We start from the raw sequence: 26721 nt of genomic DNA on the forward strand, positions 1-26721 counted from the left end.
TCGGAAATGTTTCTAGGCAACTAAAAGTTAAAAAAAAAAAAAAATTAGCTCAAGTAGCATGTCACTGAACAGCAGGAATCAAATCATACCCAATAGAATCGGAGGGGGGTGCAGAAGGGGATGAGCCACATGGAAGGGTAGTCTCTGCTAAGGAGGCCTCCTCCTGTGGTATTGGGTGGTGTTCAAAGAACTTGGAGACAAACAGCAAACTGTGAGGCAAAAACAAAAACAAAACAAAACAAACCTAACTTGTGCAAAACCCAGAAGCTTCATACACCAGAATACATTAAAGAATTAACAAAAATTTCTGAGCTCAAATTGCATTTTCAGGAAAGACTGCTAAATTCAATTAGCTGTATTTCTGTCTGATAGCTTAGGGTAAAAAATTATACTCGACTTTCAAAGACAAGCTCAGAATCTAAAACTAATTGTTCTATATAGCAAATTTCTATATAGTAGAGAGGAAAAATTATGCTTTATGGTTAAGATATTAGAAGAAAATGTATCTATTGCTAAAAGGTTACATTATTATCATGTACTTTAAACTACTGAGTGGAACTCTCCCTAATTCCAGTGATCAAAAAATAAGACCTTAATAGCAGTAGTGACAATACACACAAAAAGATTAAAATTAACTCAATATATTGAGAAAGGGAGTGGGAGAGAGGGGAGAGAAAGAGACACAGACACTAACTTCGAGAGAAAACTTAATTTACAAAACAGCTGACAGAACCAGACTCCCCAATCTGTGGTCCAAAAATATAATAGTTAATTTAAACACTCAAAAACCATCTAAAAGTGATATCTATGGGGAGGAGATCTTATATTAATTAAAACAGAATATGAAACATAAATGAAATGTACAGCAGACCAGAATTACAATCTGAAAGAGAAGTACTGGCTACACTACTGTCTAGCCAAACCTCAAAAAATTCCCTGTAACAACTCTTCTGTAAAGCAAACATCCACAGATTCTAAGACATACTAGTTTCACATTAAGAAAAGTTAAATGTAAAGTGGCAAAAAATTTTTTTTGATTACTTACTCTAGTTGGTCATAATTAACACACATCAGTGGAACCTCTGTACTACAACGCTGGTGAAATTTATAACCACATGTTTGACAGCGGAACCCCTGGAAAAGCAGCTTTCTACAGAAGTCACAAAATGCTAAGGTGAAAAAAGTTTTCCGTACCTGCAAATTAAAACATCATGGAGGATTCTGTAAGAATCTTTTTAGAAATCAACTTATTTACTCTTTTGTTTAAAATAACAAATTTTTACTAAGTTTGTGTTAATCACTCAGTCGTGTCCGACTCTTTGCGACCCCACGGACCATAGACTGCCAGGCTCCTCTGTCCATGGGATTCTCCAGACAATAATACTGGAGTGGGCAGTCATTCTCTTCTCCAGGTGATCTTCCCAACCCAGGGATCGAACCCAAGTCTCTTGCATTGCAGGCAGATTCTTTACCGTCTGAGCCATCAGGGAAGCCCAAGCCTATAGCACCTGGTATTCCTAGGCGGTCTTCCATCCAAGTACTAACCAGGCTCAACCCTGCTTAGCTTCCGAGATCAGATGAGCTCTGGCGCATTCAGGGTGGTATGGCTGTAGACTTACTATGTTTACATCATGAGAACCGACTTAACCATGAAGAGTTTAAAACGAAACCAGGGGGTTCAAGGTAACAGATGGACTACATGAATTTATCTCCCACCCACTATTCAATTAAACTCAGAAGTCAAGAAGATGGGAGATAAATGAAAGACTAGAAACTAATTTCAAGCTTTACTATATAAAAGTAAGAGTACAGGAGAAGGAAGTAACAGAGGTGAAAGAAAGAGTAAGAGTACACTTGAATAATTCTACAAAGGAGTTAAGAGATGCTTATTGGTGTTGACACAAGAAACAATAGCACGCTTAAAGTTACAAAGGTGTGGAACAGAGGAACCAAAAAACCTACAAAAACCAAAAACACTTCCGAGGAGGAGAGGAAAGAGGGGGAAAGGCTGTCATGTTACAGATGATCTAATTTCCAATGGAACTGGCAATCAGTAAATGATGTCTAAAACTGATAAAGAAGTTGTGATCTAAAGTTATTATTCAGTAACATGAAAAGAATCACTACAAGAGCTTAAAACAGAAACCATTAAAAGTTAAGAATGTAATTATGTTGAATTGGTTCATAGAGCTTTTCAAGTCTACTATATCCTTCTACTTTTCTATCTATTCAATTGATTTTTGAAAGTTTGATATTGAAACTCCAACTAAAAATCTTAATTTATCTACTTAAATAATTGTAATATATAGTGGAACTATATGTAACCTTGTTCTGTATTTTCCAAGTCTCCTATGTCTCCTATGTCTTTTTTCAAATTTAAAAAAGAAAGAAGAAATAAAAGTGAAAGAATGATTTCCTCTACAGAGTGGCATTATAGGCTAATAAGGGTTGGGGCAACCCCTTTGCACTATTTTAAAAACTATATACACTTGATTAAAATGTAATATACTTTGATTAAAGTGTTAAAAAAAATTACAAAAGAAAAAAACTAGTTTATAATTAAAATTATATGAAAATCAGATTAACCCTACCTAAACTTGTTAACGAACATCACTTAAAAGATGGTAAGAACTACGTTTAACAAATTATCAGTTTGTTAGAGGATCAGAACACCTCAATGTATCTGTGAACATTCCTCTATGTGATGCTTACAGGGCAACATGTAGGAACTCCATGTCAGAAGGCAAACGTGTCACATAAACAGAACTGTGCTAGGGAGGTTCTATCTTGGTAATGGATAAAACCAGAAACTGTTTACAACTGTTTGGTTTGTGTATGTAATAAGCAGAAAACATAAGAAGGATAAGTAAATGACAAATGTTAACAACGGCTATTTAGGAGTGATGAGAGCAGAGGTGACTCTATTTTGTCCTTTGTTTTTTGCTGTATATTCTCAAGTTTTCAGACAACATTAATCACACACAATAATAAGAAAAATACATTGTGATTCAGGATACAGTTGTATTCTTATAATATTACTCTATATATAATGCACATCAGAATTTCTAATCCATTCTATTACATATAAATGCTTTTCATGATCCATTAAATTGATTTCAATACTCACTTTATAAACCTCTTCAATAAATACATATTTAACAGGATAAAATGTTATTAAAAGAAATGTTTCATAGAAAATGGTACCTTGGCATATCATCCATTCTGGCTTTTTGAGAATATTTAGACAAACTATTTAGATAATTTTAAGAGTAGCTCTTGCTTTCTTCACATTCTGGCTATGGATCAAGTTACAGAAGATACAAAAAGGCAACTAACTGTTTTTAGCTTTGTTCCTTTTCCATTTGTCTCTGGATATACAAGCAGTAAGAAAAAGCTTATTTAATATTTATGTGGCTATTATTTACTAAAGCAAGCATCTTTTTGTACTTGAGCATAATCTCTGGAAATTAGAGCACAGAAAAAAATAAATCGTATTCATAGGAATCACCATTTTATAGTCATCTTATCTTTTTTGCTACATACTCATACTTTCAATTGCCTAATAATCTGTTTCATGAAGCCCTAATTTCTCTTCCTTCTTTAATCTAGTCAATTGCAGTCTTTCTTCCTGTCACTGACATACTTGAAAACTATGCATAACTGATTGTTTCTGTATGTAAAGGAAGTGGAAGAAAAGGAGAAGGAAGGGAGAAAGGAGGGAAGCAGAAAGGAGAAAATATGGATATGCATTTGAGCATAAACTGAGTGACATATACCTCTGTATGTACACCTTTGTTTATAAGCAGCTACAGGAAGATATATCTTTTCTTTTGGGCCACAACTTGATGCTTATTTTGGAATTTGAGACATGAATGGTAAACTCATGTGGGCCATAGAACAGGCAGTTTGCATGCATTGATTTGTAAGGTGTGGGGCTGTCTGAGGTTAGCATCTATGTAAGATGGGAAGGTCTGGACCCATGGCATCTGTTTCTAATCTTGCTTCTCTACCTTTCCTGCCTCCTCCACCCCATCCATTCCCAAGGATTCCTGGGATATAAGTAAATGCTGAAGGAATCGCCTTTGTAACAGACTATGAAACCAGGGGGCATAAGCAGCCTTCCTCCCATAGCCAAGGAAATTCAGCACACAAAGGCAGAGAGAGGAATTCTTTCCCTTTCTAAGCAGAACACAGGCTTACTCTTGTTTCTATATGACGCTAAGAGCAATTGTTCAAAACCACAAATCTAACTAATCACACTGCTCCCTTGCCTATAATAGTCATTAAATTTCCAATGATTTTAGGGAAAAGTCCAAATCTTCAACAGAGCATACAAGGACTCACATGAGCTTATTCCACCGGTATATATGCTACACTGTAACATCCGCCTCTCCAAGTATGTAGCCTCCATTCTAAACTTCTCTCAAATCTGAAAGGGTAACATGCTTTCTTGCTGTTCCCTTTGTCTAGCGCAGTCTTCCTTTCACTCATCTTTCCTCATCCACCAGGTCTTAGGTTTGATAATTCTTCCTTTGGGAAAATTTCCTGACTCCTCAAAAGCCAGGTTAGAAATCTCTATTCTGTGTACTTCAATGGAGAAGGAAATGGCAACCCACTTCAGTATTCTTGCCAGGAGAATTCCATGGACAGAGGGGCCAGTCCATGGGGTTGCAAAGAGTTGGACACAACTAAGCAACTAACACACACACACACAGCACTTTAAACATATACAGTAATTAAGAGTCTTTATGAAAATTCTTAAATTAAAACATTTATTCTAGGAATCTCTATTCTGTGTATCTATAGCACTTTCAGTTCAGTTCAGTCGCTCAGTCGTGTCCGACTCTTTGCGACCCCATGAATCGCAGCACGCCAGGCCTCCCTGTCTATCACCAATTCCCGGAGTTCACTCAAACTCACGTCCATCGAGTCAGTGATGCCATCCAGCCATCTCATCCTCTGTCGTCTCCTTCTCCTCCTGCCCCCAATCCCTCCCAGCATCAGAGTCTTTTCCAATGAGTCAACTCTTCGCATGAGGTGGCCAAAGTACTGGAGTTTCAGCTTCAGGATCATTCCTTCCAAAGAACACCCAGGGCTGATCTCCTTCAGAATGGACTGGTTGGATCTCCTTGCAGTCCAAGGGACTCTCAAGAGTCTTCTCCAACACCACAGTTCAAAAGCATCAATTCTTCGGCGCTCAGCTTTCTTCACAGTCCAATTCTCACGTCCATACATGGCCACTGGAAAAACCACAGCCTTGACTAGACAGACCTTTGTTGGCAAAGTAATGTCTCTGCTTTTGAATATGCTATCTAGGTTGGTCATAACTTTCCTTCCAAGGAGTAAGCGTCTTTTAATTGCATGGCTGCAGTCACCATCTGCAGTGATTTTGGAGCCCCCCAAAATAGAGTCTGACACTGTTTCCACTGTTTCCCCATTTATTTCCCATGAAGTGATGGGACTAGATGCCCTTGATCTTAGTTTTCTGAATGTTGAGCTTTAAGCCAACTTTTTCACTCTCCTCTTTCACTTTCATCAAGAGGCTTTTTAGTTCCTCTTCACTTTCTGCCATAAGGGTGGTGTCATCTGCATATCTGAGGTTATTGATATTTCTCCTGGCAATCTTGATTCCAGCTTGTGCTTCTTCCAGTACAGCGTTTCTCATGATGTACTCTGCATAGAAGTTAAATGAGCAGGGTGACAATATACAGCCTTGATGTACTCCTTTTCCTATTTGGAACCAGTCTGTTGTTCCATGTCCAGTTCTAACCGTTGCTTCCTGACCTGGATATAGGTTTCTCAAGAGGCAGGTCAGGTGGTCTGGTATTCCGATCCCTTTCAGAATTTTCCACAGTTTATTGTGATCCACACAGTCAAAGGCTTTGGCATAGTCAATAAGGCAGAAATAGATGTTTTTCTGGAACTCTCTCGCTTTTTCAATGATCCAACGGATGTTGGCACTTTAAATGTATACAGTAATTAAGAGTGTTAATGAAAATTCTTAATTAAAACAATTAGTCACTCAGTTGTGTCTCACTCTTTTGTGACTCCACGGACTGTAGCCCGCCAGGCTCCTCTGTCCATGGGATTTCCCATGCAATAATACTGGAGTGGGTTGCCATTTCCTTCATCAGGGGATCTTCTCAACCCAGGGATCTAACCTGTGTTTCCTGTGTTGCAGGAGAATTCTTTACTGCTGAGCTACTGGGGAAGCCCTAAGGCAGGGATCCTGTTTTCTTCTTCACTGTTATATCCCCAGACCAGACAAAATATTGGCAAACAAAAAGATCTGAACAAATATTTACTGGCATGTCTCCAACTGTATTGTGGAGATTCCCATACCCTGCAACTCACCTGCAGCTTGCTTTCATTGTCCTCTTGTGGCAAGGACTTGCCTGAGGCACTACTTCAAGGTTACTAACTTAGGTCTTCCTTTACCTTCTCATATCCAAATTTAATTAAGAAGAATAACTAAGAAAAAGAGTAGTCATCACTATGAAATGTAAACTCAACTATTTTTTTTAATTCCTAAAAACTGAAATAAAAATTCTTAAGATTTATCTTCTCAAAATTCTACAAGTTAAAAACAAAATCAATACTAGCAAATGCCTTATCTCATGATAATAAAATTATATGCTTCATGGTAAATCTGACTGACATCAGGTATATTTAACACTTGTCCAAAAGATGCCTGATCTATTGAAGCACAAACCCGACTTCATTATTCACCACTAATGGAGCCCCCAAAACACTAACCCCCTGGGAAACCAGAAGAACCCAGCTGTTCTAATCACAAAGGCACAAGGGAAAACACTTGATGCCGAAAGGGAAGCAATTACTATCCATTTAGAAAAATAAACTACAGTTCAAATTTCATACACAGAAAAGTAAGAAATGCACTCCTGCCTTATAGATCATTCTAATCTTGGCTGCTGCCTACTCGTTCAGAGAACAGGTTCTCAAGCTCTGGGAACTGTACCCTTATCTCCAAGTAGAGAAGTTCCATTGTTCCAGGCCTCAGGCTGGAGACGCTTAGCTTAGGCTAGATTCTGGCAAATGCAAAAACCAGATAAAGGGAGAAGTATGGAAGGAGAGCTTTAACATCTGTCTTTCTTCAGTCCTCAAGTAAAGCTATTCCACTTCCATTACCCTATCTTTCAGAAACATTTACACAAGTGTGTCAAGGTGTATGCAGAATCTATTTACCATGTTTAGAATGGATTTTTTTAAAAAACTTAAATGTAAAAGAGGAATGGTTAAATACACTGAATGTATATTCTTATGGACTACTATGTAATCATTATAAAGCTAGGTGTAATGACATGGAAAGATACCTATGATGCTGTGCTTAACACTTTTTTAAAAAAGAGGATCATACAAAATATAATTCCATTTTTAGTTTTTTTTAAAAAGGAAAGAAATGGAAAATAATGAAGGAAAATGAAGGAAGTAAAAAAGAAAGAATATTTTGGGCCTGCAGATATAAGAACACACATTTTATATACAGAAAGACTTTGGAAGACCACACAATAATCAATTATTAATAACAACTATTTACCTCTGGTAGGGTACTTCCAAGTTTTTACTTGATATACTTTCATACCATTCAAATTTTTTAAATGACTATCTATTACTTTTTAAAATTAAAGACAAAGTATAATGATTAAAAAAAACCTGTTTAATATGTGGTGCTTTTTTTCCCTTTAAAGAATAAAATTGATTTTCAACTTAGGTAAAAAAACAATGCCAAAATTATTCATCTCATACTTCATTCTTTAAATAAAAACTCAAAGAACTTAACGATTTTTGACATTAAAATATAAAAAGTACATACAAAGTTGTGTGTTGTAAGTGGAACATTCTCCAACACTTCTACATGCAACTCCTCTCCAGTAAGCCAGGAAATATCAGTGTCCCAGCCAATTGGTTTCTTCTCCCTGAAAAGCGCAGACACAGCCTTTCTTGGTTATCATACCTAAAAAGCTTCATATACCTCATGCTGAAGATATGAAAATTGGTTATTGAGGGGCTAGTAATGGTGAGGGAGTTTTGGCTCCCTAGTCTTCCATCGTTAGAAATTTAAATGGCAATAAATTAATTTTTAAGTTTACCCCAAATAAATGTATCACTCTTGGACAAACAGCAGGGTAAAGAGATGTACTCTTTTCTTCAAGTCAGCTCCAGAAAAGACCTACAACAGCAGAAAATGGATTGTTCCTGGGGTCCAAAAAAAAAAACAAAAAACAAAAAAAAAAATCACAGGTATGGATTTACCTATCCATTCAAAGAAAAAGAGTACTCAAGGGACAATATGCCCCCAAAAAGGAGATCTCTTTTTTTTTCTTTTCCAGATGGGATTCAAAATTGGGAGTGGCAGGGGTGGGGTCATGGCATAATTTCATGCTTTCTGAAAAATAATTCAATATAAAATGTTAATTTTGTTAAGTCTTTGGTGAAACTATGAGTTTATATTAAAAATAGGAGTGGGAAAGAGTCCATTATTCAAATAAGAAACAGAGAAAATGGTTCAAAATTTTAAGAATCTCAAACTCCATATAAAGTCATTTTATCAGAATAATAAACACCATCATTACACAAAATTATCTAATGTTCACTCCTCAAAGGGCATACCAGACTTGTTTAGGCTAATAAACTTAGTTTTGTTTTTTTTTTTCTGAGGTTGATTTTCAATACCCTAGGTTTGGGTAAAGATCTTACAGAAAACCTCAAAATTTAGTATCTGATGTATTTTCCCCTTTTTAAACAAAGTTTCACATCACATACAAACCATACCCATCCTGAATTCTGTAAACAGCACAGCACTCTGGGATTAGACCTCTCATCATCAGTGCCTTCTTCAGGCTGTCCCGGACTGTGACTCCACACCGTGCAGGTACCTAGGGTATCATAAAGTCAGGGTATGAGGTAGAAGAAGTAAATTATATATTTTTTCACATCACTGAAAAAAAAAACCCAAAACCCAGTAATTTACCTTTATAACATTTTGAAAATGTCATATGGATTACTATGTGAGAAAATTATTTCTAGGGCTAACTTAATATTAATGGAAAATTATGACTCAAGCATCTATTACTCACCAACTTAAGGCAAAATTAATTTTTGGTTTTTTATTAAAATTACAAAATATCTTAAACACATAAAAGAAAAGAAAATACAACAGATCACTAAGTGCTCTCTGCTGAGAAATAATAAATGTCAACATTTAAAGCAAAATCAACTTTGATCCAACGTTGTTCAAAGCTGAAAACGGTCAATTATCATGGTCCTTAAGAGATCTCTTACTGATCCTAAACATAGAAGAGAACACTTGTCTTAATGTATTCAGGTGATATTTGTTGTGTAGTTGTTTAGCATTCCTATTTCCTCTGGGAACCCACCTTTCCCTAAAAACCACCTGGTACTTGAGAAGTTATGAATCCAGGGTCACTACTCTTCTGGCTGCACATAAGCTGGCTAATCAGTTTCCCATATCCCAGATCCAGGGCTAGATATATGACCTGAACAGTACTACAGTTCTTCCTTTAACTGACAGATAGACTCTGGTTGACAGAAGTTTCTTTCCTACTGTAAAGTTCCAAGAAGACAGAAATATGGAATCCCTAATGGTTATCTTTCCTAGTACACTGAGAAAATCTGGCTACCGAATGAAGCTAACTTACGGAGAAGTAGAGATGACATTAGGAGCTGAGAGAGAAGAGGCATCGAAAAGAGAGAGAAAAAGAATCTTCCTATATATTTGAAGTTATCTCTACCTTGGTCTTTTCTGCCAGTGACTCATCTCCCTTCTTATTAATTTGAATAGTTTAAAACTGAGAAAGAACTGACAAACACAGTGTAGATAGACTAAGGTGAAGCAATGGGAGTTCAGGTTGCTTGGTTTTTATGCGGAGAGGGGAGTGGAGGGTGACAGACAAGATGTGTTAGTTAATAACAAAATTAAAGGTTTCTTTCTTTTAAATCACTAAGTGAAAGTGAAGTCGCTCAGTTGTGTCCAACTCTCAGCGACCCCATGGACTGCAACCCACCAGGTTCTGCTGTCCCTGAGATTCTCCAGGCAAGTTTAAATCACTAAGGTATTTAGCAAACCAGAAGTTTCTAAAGAAATTGGGACTCTTATGCCAGAGGTGAATTGAGTGAAAGTGAATATAAGACAGCTGAATTTAAACAGTATGTCAATGGGGAACAATCCATAAAGCCAAATTAGAACCTAAGATTAGAAAAACAAGAGACAGATTTTAGCTCAATATAACTGTTAAAAACTATCCAGCAAGGGAAAAGTTTGAGGGAGTAGGTTCATCACTGAAAGTATTCAAGAGACTAGATTTGTACAAATACTAGATTCTGTATTTGCAAACTTGCTTATTCGTTAAAATTTATTTGTAACCCCCAAATCAATACTTGCAGTGCTTTTGCAGGCATGCACAGAAGACTGAAAAATTTGACCCTTCCCAGCAGAGGTTCGGAGAAGGCAATGGCACCCCACTCCAGTACTCTTGCCTGGAAAATCCCATGGACGGAGGAGCCTGGTGGGCTGCAGTCCATGGGGTCGCTAAGAGTCAGACACAACTGAGCGACTTCACTTTCACGCATTGGAGAAGGAAATGGCAACCCACTCCAGTGTTCTTGCCTGGAGGCTCCCAGGGACAGGGGAGCCTGGTGGGCTGGCATCCATGGGGTCGCAGAGTCAGACACGACTGAAGCGACTTAGCAGCAGCAGCAGCAGCTGAGGTTAATCAAGGTAACATGCCTTCTATTCCTAGCTCTCATGCTGTAAACAAGTACCCTATGCCAGGTGACTTTTAAGCTAATGGACCCCAGTCTGCTGTGAAGAAATAAACAATCCAGGGGCCAATATACAGAGGCCATCTTTGGCTCATTTATAATAGTAATCCTGCACTTGTCCTAGGAGCAGTTTTTCAGTATTCACTAATTCAGTGTTTGCAGGAAATATACAGAACATAACTACTGCCAATAGTGAGAACTGTCCATATCTTCCAGAAATAATGAACAGAAGGGAAAGCTGACTTTTCCCCTCTGCTATTCGTATTCTGCCTACTTAGGTGGCAACCCTATCTTTAGTTTTAAACCCCATCCAATCTATCCTGTTATCAGTGAAATCTTTTTTAAAAAAGGTATCCTTAATGTGTGTGTTTGCCAAATACTTCTGAGAACCTGATGAAAGCCTTAGAATAATCTCTTTGAAACATAAAAGTTCAAGCCCATCTATGGACTGCTGAGGAGTCCACTGAACTCAGAATTTCATTCTGTGATATAATCTTACATTAGTGTTCTCAAATTTTTCCATTTAATTATAGGGTGAAATCCAAATTCCTTAATACAGCATACAAAGTCATTAATGGACTGGGGCTATCCACCCTTCAGTTTCTTTGCTAATTTCTCTCATGCACTCCTGTAATGCCGTCTTCTAATATAGCTAAGCTCCCTTATGCTTCTCTGAACAGGTTGATTCCAAGGTGTATATATGTTTCATCAGTAGGCAAAATTTTGGTTTCCCACTCTTATCACCAAGGGAAAGTCATCAATCTGTCCTTCATCCACTTCAATAGGCTGATTTTTGTTTCTTCATGATACTACCTGTTCAACAGACTGACAGACCAATGGAATGAAACAGAAAAACCAAAAGTAGACTCTTCATTCAATACATAAATAAAATCAAAATAAAGGCAGCATCTGTAATAGGGTAAAGATGAACTTTTAACTAATTGATGCTGAGACAACTGGAACCAATCTAGGAAAAGAAAGTTCATCCATACTTCATACAGTATCATAGGGTAAACTCCAAGTGGATCAGATTTAAATGTTGAAGGAAGGAGGGGACAAACCATAAAAGAACTAAAAAAAACATGGCTCCCTTACCATCTCAAGAGAAGAAGGCCTATAAAATTATGATGCAAAATCTGGAAGCCATAAAAGAAAACACTCACACAACACACTACAGTCAGCCCTCCATGTCTGTTGGTGCCACATTCATGGATTCAACCAACCGAGGATGAAAAATATTTAGAAAAAAACCCAGAAAGTTCCAAGAAAGTAAACCTTAAATTTGCCTACTATAAGTAATCTGGAGATGATTTCAAGTATACAGGAGGATGTGCATAGGTTATATGCAAATATTAATACTATGCCACTTTATGTAAGGGACTTGGGCATCTAAGGATTTTATCCTTATATAGTCATCCCCCAATATTTGTAGGGGATGTGTTATGGGGTCCTGGAACAAATCCCCTACAAATACTGGGAGAATGACTATATAAGCAAAGTCAAAAGACAAATACAAACTGGGAAAAATATTTGCTACTTATGTGACAGGAAAATAAATTTCCTGATACATAAGGAGCTCCTGAAAAATTGAGATTAAGACCAATCCAACAGAAAAATGGGCAAAAGAAAGAGAGTTCAGGAAAACAAATTATAAATGGGATTTAAAATTAAGAAAAAGTGTTCAACCTCAGAGAAAAGCAAACTTAAACTTGCCAAAATATTTTTTCACTTATCAAATTGGCAAAAATACAAAAGTCTAACAACATATTCTGTTGGTGAGGCTATGGTAAACAGGCATCTCATACAGTGCTGGCCAGTTCAGTTCAGTTGCTCAGTCATGTCCAACTCTTTGCAACCCCATGGACTGCAGCATGTCAGGCTTCCCTGTCCATCACCAACTCCCAGAGTTTACTCAAACTCATGTTGGTTGAGTCGGTGATGCCATCCAACTTCTCATCCTGCCTTCAATCGTTCCCAGCATCATGGTTTTTTCAAATGAGTCAGTTCTTCTCATCAGGTAGCCAAAGTATTGGAGTTTCACCATCAGTCCTTCCAATGAATATTCAGGACTGATTTTGTTTAGGATGGACTGGTTGGATCTCCTTGCAGTCCAAGGGACTCTCAAGAGTCTTCTCCAACACCACAGTTCAAAAGCAACAATTCTTCGGTGCTCAGCTGTCTTTACAGTCCAACTCTCACATCCATACATGACTACTGGAAAAACCATAGCGTTGACAAGACAGACCTTTGCTGGCAAAGTAATGTCTCTGCTTTTTAATATGCTGTCTAGGTTGGTCATAACTTTTCTTCCAAGGAGTAAGCATCTTTTTATTTCATGGCTGCAGTCACCATCTGCAGTGATTTGGGAGCCCCCCAAAATAGTCTGCCACTGTTTCCATGGTTTCCCCATCTATTTGCCATGAAGTGATGGGACCAGATGCCATGATCTTAGTTTTCTGAATTTTGTAGTGCTGGTAGCAGTGCAAAATTAAGCAAAATCTATGAAGCAAAATTTTAAAGTATCTTATCAAAATTACAAATGTATATTTCTCTTTGATCCAGGAAGCCTGCTTTTCAGTTCAGTTCACTCGCTCAGTCATGTCCGACTCTTTGCAACCCCATGAGTTGCAGGACGCCAGGCCTCCCTGTCCATCACCAACTCCCGGAGTTCACTCAAACTCATGTCCATCAAGTCGATGATGCCATCCAGCCATCTCATCCTCTGTTGTCCCCTTCTCCTCCTGCCCCCAATTCCTCCCAGCATCAGAGTCTTTCCCAATGAGTCAACTCTTCGCATGAGGTGGCCAAAGTACTACTTTCACCTTTAGCATCATTCCTTCCAGAGAACACCCAGGACTGATCTCCTTTAGAATGGACTGGTTGGATCTCCTTGCAGTCTTTAGTATATCATAATATAACTGGCAACTATAGTACATCTGTACAATAGAATCTATAGCTATATGGCTGGCTCACATAAACATTAAAAGCAAAACATTAAACATTAAAAACAAAGCAAAACATTAAAAGCAAAATACAGAATGACATATACAATACGATGCCTTGTATGGAGAGGAGCAGCACACACCCCTGCCCCCCTGCCCCAAATAAAAAGTTAGCTAAAAGGCTCAGGGGAACCTGGGTGTATAGGGAGAGGGGCAGAAACAAGATTTCTTGATACAAATACCACATAAAAGAATTATCTATTCACAAAGGAAAACGGGTGGGCTCCCCAGGTGGCTCTGTGGTAAACAATTTTCCTGTCCATGCAGGAGATGTGGGTTTGATCCCAGGGTTGGGAAGATCTTCTGGAGGAAATGGCATCCCACTCCAGTATTTTTGCCTAGAAAATCCATGGACGGTGGAGCCTGGCGGGCTATAGTCCACGGTGTTGCAAGAGTCTGACACAACTTAGTGACTAAACAACAAAGGTAAAGGTGTAGGGGAGCACTGTTTCAATTTTTATAGATGGAAAGACTAAAAAGGTATTTTCAGAAGAACCAAGTTAATGCCTCTTTTCCAAATTCCAAAATTAAGTGTCCTTGCTTGATCTAAGGCCATGATCTTAGTTAAAAACTAGCATCCTGCCTTAACAAAGATCTAAAGTCAATGTAATCATCTGAATATTTGCAAAGGAAAATATATCCAAGAAAAACAAAGACATGTCCACACAGAAACTTGGACATGAATATTCACAGCATTATTACTAATAGCCAAAAGTGAAAACAAAATTCATTATGGCTAAAGTGTGTTTTGATACACATACAGAATATTATTCAACCATAAAAACGCATGAACACTGACATGCTACAATATGGATGAGCCATGGAAACATTATGCTATGCAAAAGAAGCCAGTCACAGAAGACCACATATTCTATGATACCATTTATATGGAATGAAATGTACAGAACAGGCAAATCTGGAGAGGTAGAAAGGAAGTAAGTGGTTGGCTAGAACTGGGAAGATGGAGTGACTGCTAAGGGGTACACAGTTTCTTTTTCAGAGTGATGAAAACATTCTAAAATTAACAGTGCTGACAGTTGCATAACTCTGTGAATAGACTAAAACTGTATAGTTTAAATAAGTAAATTGTATGTCTATAAATGATATTTTAGTAAACCTATAAAAAATAAAACAAGCCAATTCTGTCTTTTAAACTACACGTTCAAGAAAGTCAGCTTAGAACAAGCCACATTTCAGGAAAATTGGGTGAGATTTTTTTTTTTTGATTAACTTATTGTTGTTAACATAACACATTGAAAAATATACACGAATGAGGGTATGTCATGTCTAATATACTTGAAATTCTATTAGATAGGTTGTTTAGCTGCTAAGTCATATCCAACTCTTTTGTAGCCCACCGGGCTCCTCTATCCATGGGATTTCCCAGACAAGAATACTGGAGTGGTTTGCCACTTCCTTCTCCAGGAGATCTTCCCAACCCAGGGATCGAACCCGCGTTTCCTGCATTGGAAGGCAGTTAACATCTAAATTTCATTAACACTCAATGTTGACCAGGGTCTTGTGGGAAAAGGAAGTCTTATACACTAGAGAGAATATAAACCAGTACAATTTTTCTGCATAAAATGTACATTTTACGAAGTTTTAAGTATGCATACCCTATGACCCAATACTTATGTCCCTAACATTAAAATATTCACACAACATTTCAGGATATGTGTATTTAAATGTATTTTGCAGCATTTAATTATCCATAATGAAATAAATAGTTAATAAATCAGATATGATCATTCTAAACAATAATTTTAACCATAATAAAACAAGTAGCTTGACATTATGTGAAAGAAGGGGGTAAGTATAAGGCAAAAAGATTAGTCCCTTTCTCCTGCCCCCAGCAATGTCCCCATCCTCCAGATAATCACAATTACCAGACTTTTATATATGATTCAAAGCCATCTCAAAGGACACACACATTTATTCTTTTTAGTCACTGTATCTAATGCACGACCTGGATAGTCTTAAGTAGTTCTGTACCAAGGGAAACTTACCTTGCTTATACTTTTTTCATTTTTAGAAATAATGAGTACACATTCATTTTGATACAGAGTATCTTAGAAAATCTCTCAATTACTTTTAAAGAAATTAGTTTTGAAAATTTAAAGTAAACATATTTGTTAGAAATTCTGAAAAGGAAGAATAAATACCTCTAATACCATCATGAAACAATCATTGTAACATTTAGAAAAGAAGTTTTACATGCATTTCATGTGAATTTTAATACAATAAAAGACAAGTAAGAATAAAGAACCAAACTTCAAATAAACACTTCTTCACACTAAAAGAGGTCAGTCCCTAGAAGAGGCCTCTAGGGTAGCTCTTTGCTTTTCCATATAAATTTTAGAATCAACTTTTCAGATAAAGTAGTAAGGGTGGGATGAGATCCCCCTAGAATTCTGCAGAAACTGCACATAATTTTGATTAATTTGGGTGAGAAGTGTATTTAGGAAGATTATCAAGAACAAAGTAACTTTTGATTTCTTTACTCTCTTCAAATATCTTTCAATAAAGCTGTACAAATTTCTTTATAAAAGTCTTAAACATTTAAAAATTATTTTGTCAATGATACCATTTTTTAAATAAAATTGTATGTTCTAATTATTAAGTGCAGAGTTCTTATTTATTATAATAGATTTTCTATGTAGACAAATTAACTGCTAAAAATAAGTTTTGTTTCTTTCTTTTTAATATTTATGTTTTTTCTTTGTCTTGATTGAGGGATAGAATATTCAACTCCATAAGTAGTAGATTTGTCTTGCTTGTTTCCAATTTTAATGAGAACACAGAATCCTTCTTTAGACATACTTGATAGATACCCTATATCAAGAAAGTTGTCTTTTATTCCAAGTTTACAGAGTTTTTTTGTTTCTTTCTTGTTATAAAAAGGTTTTCAATACATCAAATGTCTTGTTTACTGTATCTAGAGATATCCATACACTTTTATTCATTTAATCTGCTAATAAGAACTGCACTGATTGTTTTGGAGTGGGGCATCCCACACACTGTGGGATGTTAGTTCCCCACCCAGGGACTGAACTCATGCCCTGTGCAGTGGAAGCATGGAGTCCTAACCACTAGACCATCAGGGAAATCCCAGAGCTGCACTAATTTTTAAAATCATTGTTATACTCCTAGAAGAATTATTTTTTAAAAATATACACATTGTTAGATTCAGTTGACCAGTATTTTATTAAAGATTTTTGCAAATATGTTCTTAAATTAGATTAACCTTTAGTTTTTATTTATCAAATTATCTTTGGTTTTAGAACCAAGATACACAAATTCTATACATGAGTTAGGAAATGTTCTCTCTAACTTTTTTACAGAAGAATAAAATTTACATAGGACTAGGATTTTTTTTCATTATTTTCTCTCTGACATATGACATTCAGAAGTGTCTTCAAATCTCTAAAAATGTGGTTTCCCATTACTGTTACTAATTTCTACTTTTATTACATTATGCTCAAAAAACACACCTTGTGTTTGTGAAGATTCCCTTTTTTGCCTAAAATGCAGTAAAAAAAATTTTCAGTGTCCCATACATTCTTGAAAAGAACGTGTGTTCTTTCATTTATTAGTACAAGGTTTACATGTCTATTACATAAAATTGACAACTATGTTCTTCACATCTTCTGCAATTGCTTTATCTACCTACATATCTGTTTCTGGCCACACCACACGCTTTGTAGGATCTTAGTTTCCTAACCAGGGACTGAACCCCGGGGCCCTGACAGTGAAAGTGCCAAGTCATAACCACTGAACCACCAGGGAATTTCCTCTAGACTTTTATAATGGAATTATAAAGTATATAGTCATTTTTGTCTGGCTATTTTCACTTGACATAATTACTTTCAGAGTCATCTGTGCTGCTTTATGTACTAGTAATACATTCTTTCTACTAAGTAGTATTTCATTTGACAGATATACCAAACTTATTTAACCATTTTGGTAATGCCCAGTTTTGCACATGCCATGCAAAACTACTTATAAAAATACTTTCTCCAGGAAAGATATAGAAAAGCCACTTGATATCATTAGCCAACAGAGAAAAGTATATCAAAATCACAACAAAGTCCCACTTCATACTCAATAGGAAGGCTATAATCAAAAAGAAATAATTTTAAAAGTACTCCATTTATTTCACTGGTCTATCTGTCTATATCAGTACCAAAATGATTTACTTATTAATTTATAATAAGTTTTAGTATCAGGAAGTGTGAGCCCTCCAATTTTGATCTTTTTCAAAGTTGTCTGAGTATTCAGGATTCCTTGAGATTCCATATGAATTTCAGGGTGGATTTTTCTATTTTTGCCGGAAAAAAAAAGCTTTTGAGACTTTAAAGCTAAAAGACTTTAAAACATTAAGTTAATTTTCAAATTGCTTTCAAAAGTGGTTATACCATTATACATTCCTATCACCAGTGTACGAAAATTCAGTTATTCCATTCCACATCCTCACCAATAGCTGGTAAGGCCACTCTTTCATTTTAATCATTCTAATAGGTGTGTGGTGGTATCTTGTGCTTTTAATCAGCTTTTTTCCTAATGACCCATGATGTTGAGCATCTTCTTATGTGTTTATCTGCCATCCACATATCTTTGAAGTATCTATTCAAATCTTTTGTCCACTTAATTGTTTCCTTACTGTTGAGTTCTAAGAGTTCTTTATATATTCTGAATACATGTCTTTGATCAGATATATATATTTTGCAAAGATTATCTACTAGTCTGTGGTTTGTCTCTTTATTCTCTTAATATAGTCTTTAGGAGAGAGGTTTTTAATTTTGATAAAGTACAACTTATCAATATGTTCATTAGGGATTGTGTTTTGGTGTCATATTTTAGAAACTGTTACCAAATTCCAAGTCACAAAATATTTTCCTCTGTGTTTTCTTGTACAAACTAGCTTTACATTTAATTCTTACTTTTCATTCCTTCCTCTGTGTTCAATTTTTTACATTTAATTCTTACTTTAAAATGTTTACATTTTTACATTTAATTCCTACTTTAAAATGTTTACATTTTTACATTTAATTCCTACTTTTCATTCCTTCCTCTGTGTTCAGTTTTCTCCCTAAGTCATTTCCAGGTAGTCCCTTTGGGTAGAGCTTGGGAAAAGTAAACTCATCTGGAAAGGCTTTACTGTGCCCTGACTCACAGTGTACCCAATAAGTTAAACTCATACTTTAGCTAATCAACTTACAGCATCACTCAGCACTTTGAGTATATTATTCTACTGTCTTCTGGCTTCTACAGCTGCTACAAAGAAATTTTTTGATAATCTAACTGGAATTTCTTTATAGGTAATTTTTCCTAAGTGCTTTTAAAACAATATTCTTTCATTTTGTTACATCTAATAAGAATGAATTCAAATTTACTTGAACAACTTAAAGCTTATGCATCTCAAATCCTTAATTTGTGTCTTTAATGAAGGTTAGCCATCATTTTTTTGAATTTTGCTCTTTTTCTGTTTTAAAAAAATATCTATTTATTTATTTATGGCTGTTGCTACACAGGCTTTTCTCTAGTGGTGAGCTGGGACTACTCTTTACTTGAAGTGGGCAGGCTTCTCATTGCGGTGGCTTCTCTTGCTGTGAAGCATGGGCTCTAGGGCTCTAGGGCTTCAGTAGTTGGGGTTCCTGGGCTCTGGAGCACAAGTTCAATAGTTGTGGTGCACAGAGTTAGTTGTTCCACAGCATTTGCAATCTTCCTGAAACAAGGATCAAACTCATGTCTCCCACATTGGCAGGTGGATTCTTTACCACCAAGCCATCAGGAAGCCCCATTCCTTTATTCTGTTTTCATTTTCTGCTTTGAGGCATATGATGAAACTATTCAATCCATCCTTCATACCTATTAACCTCTCATGTTTTCTATAACTCTCTTTCTCTGTTTTCCAGAGGTCACCAATTTTCCTCCTTCAACTAAATTCAGTCTACTTTTAAATTACTCCATTGAGTTTTTAAAAATAAATATTTTGATTTCTATACAGCATTTTAACACTTGGTCTGTAATACACTGTAACCTGCTTGATAATTACTTCTCCATATTTGTTTTCTCTCTTTAACATTTTGTTTTCCATCATACCATTTGAAAGTAAGTTCTAAATTTATTGATCGAGACAGACTTCAGTATAGTGGCTACTCTTAAAGGTGGGTACTCAACTGAGGGAGCACAAGAGTACACTCTCAACATTAGAAATGTTCTATAATCTTTATCTGCATGGCAGGTACACATGCAGAAGGTCACTGAGCTGTACACTTGAGATTTGTACACTTTACTATATGTAAGTTTTATTTTTAAAAAAGAGGTGAGAGAGGTTGCAGGCATCATAACAATTTACCCCTAAACATTTAAGCATGTATTTCCTAAGAATAAAGATATTCTCCTACATTATATTATCTCTATTATCACACTTAAGGAAACTAATAATTCCATAAAAACATACTACATTCAACCAATATTTGACGTATCCCATTTCAAGAAGGACTTCTACAGCTTTTTCTCACCCTAGTCCCAAACCAGGATTACACAATGCATTTGGTTGTTTTGTCTATTGTTTGGTCTATTTGGTTTGTTTGGTCTATTTAGTGTAGAATAATCTCCAATGTTTTATTCTCCATGAATTGAGAGTCCAGGCTGTCTTATGGAATGTCCATCTTTCGAATGTGTCTGCTTCTCATGGTGCTTAACTTTTCCCTTTACTTCTTGTCCTTCTTATAAAGTGGAAGGACCAGAAGCTTAACATTCAACACAATTATTTTTAGCAATAATACTTCAGAGATGACAAGTGTCATCCACTTTAAATTTTAAGGCCACCTAGAAATTCTATTTGGTTCCTTCTTAGGAATCTAATTTTGCTGCTATTAAGTCTTCTAACTCACTTCTGACAGACTATTTCTCCTTGCATACTATAACTTGGGATTTTGACCTTGTCATTGAGGTATTATGTGTATGAATTACATAAGATCTATATGGGCTAAGGGAGGGATTTACATTTGTTTCTGCCCAGTGCCTGTGCTATTACTATTCCAGAACCTTTTTTAAAATTTCATTTCTTGGGTTGAGAATTCCTGAATAATGCAGGTAACATAATGATGAACCCTACACTATGGTAAGAACAGATCTACAGTTAAGAATTCACAAGGGAAACTTTAACCTTTATCTGGGGCCCTGGCAAAGACAGAAAAGTTTCACTGTTATTTATGTATGCTGGTGGACAGATTTTCTTCTAATTCACCCTTTTATTGAAGGTAAAGCTTTTCAAAGGTTCAGATTATGTGAGGATATAAGTTTCAACCACCTTTGTGGCACAAGCCGAAGGCCTAGTCTTGTGTCTCCACATAATGACATTCACATGCCTTTGTTTCACCAGGTAACTAACTGACCCCACTGGAGGCCACTAGAGCATAGTAAGTCAGCAAACATTTTCTGTGAAGCATTATTAATGCTATCTGAGGGGAAAAATTAAAAAGACTACTTTGGCTTCAACTGTATTTGGTAATGAAATGTTTTTTTATTAATATCAAAATAACCATACACATTATAAAAAATGAGTGATGCAGGGAGGTGCGTTTTTCCATTCAGTTATGTCCAATGGCAGTACTTGTTGCACTTGAGATTACAGACCATCTATAATTATCCTGCAGATTTCCCTGCTTTAAAGGTTATTTATAGAGTACTGTGTTCCAATGATGACATAATGATCAACAATCAAAACTTATATAAACAAGAGGAAAAATGTCAAGCACACTAAGAATCCAACATTTGATAATAAATCTGAATAGGGCTTTCTCTATGGCAAAGAACAAAGCTTACCTGACATATGTTAGACAACAAACAAGCTTAAGTTTCAAAATTCTGACTGATTCTAAACTAATACTTAGACGTGAGCGTGGTTCAAGCTTGGTAGACAGGTATACAAGTGACACTAAAGACAATGCAATTTGTTCCACTTAAGGAACACAGACTTTGGCACCAAATAACTATGTCTTTTCCATTCTTGTTTAAATGGATGCTTCCATTCACATGACCACTAGGTATCACATTTCATTTTCCACAACTAGTCTTTCTGAAAAATACAAAGAAAAAGCCACGATGAATTAAAAGCTGACTCACCACTGTCCTCTGTTTATTGGGCAGGAAGACTCTAACGATAGGTTTTTGTGGTGACTTGGGGTTGCTCCGTGACACATCTGTGGGATTTTGAAAAACTGAAAGAGATGAAGGCAGCACTGAAAGGCTAGAAGAGGAAGAAGATGTAACGGTGTCCGTTGATGCAGAGCTAGAAACAGAAAAATCAGTTCCATTCCCCAGGGATTCCAATAACTGTTGTTCTCTTTGTTGGAGGGCATCTAGCTTGCTGGTGTATTCTTCATAGGCCTATAAAATAAAGTAGACTTAAATTGAATCTGGACTTTTTCCTGACAGTAACAAAAGGAAATATGAAATTTTAGTTTTTTATTATAATCTCTTTATAATCTAGCTAACAGGATTTTGTGTTACAAATTACAAAGTAAGTACTGGAAGTATTGTAAATTAGTACTTTTATCTTTAAATTGATAAATCTTGTTATAAGACACTCATCTAGAAACTGCACACACACATACATGTATGATGTCCATAACAGCCATGAATATTAATTAAAAAAAACTAGTGTTAGCTATTTTCTGGCCAAATCACAATTTACCTTCCAAACTACACATCTAACATAAGATAAACTACTACATCAAAGCATTTTTTTCTAGATAAGTTATAGGTATATAAGGTTTCACATCTCTCTCGGTCTCTCTCTAACCAACTGACAGAGGTTGAAAAGGAGATGAGGCGTTAAGAGAGATCTGTCAAAAAGACAAGCCTAAGGTACACAGTCCAGGTGGCGCTAGTGGTAAAGAACCTACCTGCCAATGCAGGAGACATGAAATGTGGGTTCGATCCCTGGGTCAGGAAGATCCCCTGGAGGAGGGCATGGCAACCAACTCCAATATTCTTGCCTGGAGAATCCCATGGACAAAGGAACCGGATGGGCTACAGTCCACGGGTTTGCAATGAGTCAGACAGGACTAAAGCGATTTGGCAGGCAGGCAAAGGTACACAGTGCCAAATCTCACCACAACCACCAAAGTCTCCTCAACAGGGATTAGAGGATGCATAACTGTGACCTTTTTTCTGAAACAGCTATTAATTAAAAATATCTTCTTTTTCACACTATGGATACCTTATGACCTCCCCTTTCCCTTGAAACACTGCTTAGAGAATAGAATTTTATTTGAAAATGTGGTTTACATCCTGTAGTCAAGAAATTTTGAGACCATTACCCATCAGGGTGTGTTTCTAGAAGTATCATTTTACTAAAGCTGAAAAGTCAAATGATCACATAAGATATAATTTTCTAAAAGCAGGAAGAATCTTGAAAATAGAATGATAATTGAAAATTAAGAGATAGAATGGATTCGAATGTATATGCCCATGGTTCTTTACTGCAGTGGTAATCACCTTCTCCCCTCCACACCATAATCCACCACCATGTCTCCCTACCACCCAAAATAGATACGACACTACACACATTTATAAAAGGCTACAAAATTTTAAAATGCCATTTCCCATTACCTAGACAGTTTATTACTGGGCTGCAGAGAAGCAAATGGCTGCATTTTTATTTGTGTTGTATATGAGAAAGAATGTTTTTGATACAAGGTAAGAGTAAGGAAGGGAGGATGCTTAAAATGTTAGCATTTATATAGATAGAGTTAAGTGGGGAGAAGAGAGTACTGTGTAGTACAGGAGACATTTTTAACAGAGTAAGGAGGTTAGAAATTTTAAGACAGAGGAAAACTACAGACTAGTATAGCTGACTGTCATACAATACCTGGGACATATGAAAGGGATCAATAGATGTTCGTGTAATTTAAGTGAAGAATATGAACACAAATCATAAGACTAGAAAAGTGGGTAAAGGACAGCTTGGAGAGACTGTATATACTATGCTTTGAAGCCTGAACTTCACTCTACAAGCAAGGAAGAATTATCACAGGTAGAGGAGAATAATGGAGAAGGAAATGGCAACCTATGCCAGTATTCTTGTCTGGAGAATTCCATGGATAGAATAACCTGGTGGGCTACAGTCCCATGGGGTCACAGAGAGTCACACATGACTGAGTGACTAATACTTTCAGAGGAGAATAAAGGAGAAGTTTCAATTCAATATAGGCCACCACACCTGATGTCTAATTTCACCATATAATTCTTTTTAGGGGGGAAGGGAAAAAACTAAAATGAGCTACTGAAGGGCTTAATTAAACTACATAAAAAAGCACTCTCCTTTACAATCCAATAGTTGCCCAATGCTGACCCCAAAACGTTTCACAGCATTTCATGGCATTATAGCCAAATCAGTCCAAAATCTACTGATCTATGTTTCTATTTAGCTTTCAGCTCCATGGGCTAATTACTTAAGGACATCTTTTTTCAATATGATCCACTTATTGATACTTGATTATTCAATAAATATATACTGAGCATGCATGTACCTGGTACTATTTGGGGCTCAAACCACCAAAATAAAGACCAACACAATTCCTATCCTTTGAAGATTATATACATACAGCCTAAGGAGGCAAAAATTCCTCCTTGCATAGATCATATAATCTTATTATCATCTGAGCAGGTACATTTACTACGCAGAGTTAAGCTTAGGAAAAGTAATAAATATCAACCAATTTTCAGAATGTTAATTCTGTATCAAAACATTAGCCTTAATTTTTGAAAATATATTATTCCCTCCACTGTGGATTACAATCTATTATTTCACTGCATTTATCAATAACTCTTTCTTAAATACAAAACATTTACTTATTCCACTTCTCTCCATTCTCATAGATGCAATCTACCAAGGTACTTCCTTCCCCGCCTTGTTTTGTATCTGGTTTGGCTCATTTCACCCCATTATCCTTGCTGCATTCAGTGTGGATGGTGATTACTCTTATAACACTCCTGTCTTAAAGTTCTCTAAACCTCTTATCTAAAAAGGCATTTATTTCTACGCTACCTATAAGATTCAGAGATACAAATAATTCTTTACAAAAGCTTTCTAAATGATGACAAGATCTCAGTTGGGAACCTCCCACACTCCTGACACACACTTATCTTAAATTTCTTAAATGTCTTAAATCTCACTACCACACTACTCTGGTTAATGGTCAATATTAATCTCTTAAAGTTTTTCAGATTTCTTTGCTATTTTCTTCCCATGCTTTATGACTCACGAATTCAACAATGCCACTGGTAACATCTTAAGACTGTCTGGTTAATTCTTAATTCTTTTATCAACTTGCTTGTTAAATACCAACTCTGGGTAAATTCCATCATTCAATGATTCCATTCTTTCTCTCAGGTTACCACATATTACTGAAGAAAATAATAAAACAAGGCCATTGAGTTCCATTATCAATTCATGGAAATTAGTCCTCTACATTATTGCATGAAAATCTGTACTTATTTTTAATTCATATTACATTTCTCACAACATTTACTCCAACCTTTTCTATGCTTCTCTGGCTCCTAACTTCATTCCCCAACCTTTAATTCACTCAAAAAATACCATTACATTCAAATTTACTCTGAAGATCAAAGCCATCAAATCAAAGCTTCCTCTTCTTTCTTTGAGCATTTCTCCCCATTTTTCCCCATCCTTTTTTCTGTTCTTTAATTCTAGCATTGGGTGGTTAAGGTCCCCCACTATGGAGGCCTTGGTTCATCACTATCTCCATTTTTTCTTTTATCTTCCAACTTTCCCTCTTCCTTTGTTTTCTTACCCTGAAAATGTGAGTAGGTCATCTTGCATAAACATATACTTCAAGCATCAATACTACCATCAATGAAATTCCTTTGGTGCTTCAAGAAGTTGCAGAAACCAGGTATTTCTTCAAGAGGCAGCTTTTCCAAAATACCATTCTTTCTCATCAAAATCCTACCCATTTTTCAAAGTCCAATTCAAAGCTCTGCTTGATAAACTCCAAAATCAGTACTTTCTTTTCACCTTCTTTACAGTATTACCACACTTTTCTTTATATGGTTTAAAAAAATCATTTGTGAAAAAATTTTGTGAGCATTGAGATAAATAATAGTAAAGAAAGTTATTACAGAGACTACCACATAGCAAAAACCCAATACTTTTATTAGTAGTAATAAGTAGTAATAGTTCTTATCATTATTACTGTTACTACTATTGGGTTGGTCAATTAGTTCATTCAAATTTTTCCACAAGACATTACAGAAAAACCTGAACTTTTTCTCTAACCCAATGTACTACTTGACTAGGTTCTCAACATGACTCTACCAAACTGTAAGGTACTTGAGGGCACAACTCATGTTATTTATTTTTTTATCCCTTAGTTCATTCAATGGCTTCTTTCTTAAACTGAAGTATAGTTTTTGAACTAAAAAAACAAAAGAATGTAGAGAAAAGAACACAATATTATTTAGATGAAAATACTCCTCAAATTGATATACAGATTCAATGCAATCCTTATCAAAATCCCAGTTGGCTTTTCTGCAGAAATGGCCAAGCTGATCTTAAAATCACAAAGAAGTACAAAGGACTTGGAATAACTAAAACAATCATGAAAAAGAACCGAGTTGGAAGATTTACATTTCCTGATTTCAAAAGTTACTACATAGCTACAATAATCAAGACATGTGGTACTGATATATACATAACACAACAAATTAAGAGTCCAGGGGAAAAAAAGCCTTACATTTATGGTTAATTTATTTTTGACAATGTTACTAGTACAACTGAATATCTGCATGCAGAAGAATGAAGCTGGACTATAACCTAACATCATGTTCAAAGATTAACTCAAAGTGGATCATACACTTAGGAAGAGCAAGACCCAGAGGG

General features: G+C 36.0%; 1 protein-coding gene and 1 pseudogene across 9 annotated transcripts in view; both read right to left on the reverse strand.

Annotated features, from left to right (window-relative positions):
* The window catches only part of BRAF (B-Raf proto-oncogene, serine/threonine kinase), a 165713-nt gene that overhangs the window by 65496 nt on the left and 73496 nt on the right, over positions 1 to 26721 (reverse strand). For 5 of the 9 annotated variants that reach the window (XM_055591099.1, XM_055591103.1, XM_055591105.1 and 2 more), the window contains exons 3-7: positions 21939 to 22202; positions 8785 to 8897; positions 7835 to 7937; positions 1046 to 1194; positions 90 to 209 (exon numbers count right to left, since the gene is read on the reverse strand). In XM_055591099.1, the coding sequence (XP_055447074.1) occupies positions 90 to 209; positions 1046 to 1194; positions 7835 to 7937; positions 8785 to 8897; positions 21939 to 22202 (749 nt within the window). The remainder of the gene's footprint in view (positions 1 to 89; positions 210 to 1045; positions 1195 to 7834; positions 7938 to 8784; positions 8898 to 21938; positions 22203 to 26721) is intronic. The other 4 variants (XM_055591107.1, XM_055591098.1, XM_055591101.1 and 1 more) reach the window with 1 other exon arrangement.
* LOC129659722 (uncharacterized) lies at positions 1497 to 1615 on the reverse strand (annotated as a pseudogene).

Source organism: Bubalus kerabau, chromosome 8 (assembly GCF_029407905.1).
Source record: "Bubalus kerabau isolate K-KA32 ecotype Philippines breed swamp buffalo chromosome 8, PCC_UOA_SB_1v2, whole genome shotgun sequence".
Taxonomy (NCBI): Eukaryota; Metazoa; Chordata; class Mammalia; order Artiodactyla; family Bovidae; genus Bubalus; species Bubalus kerabau.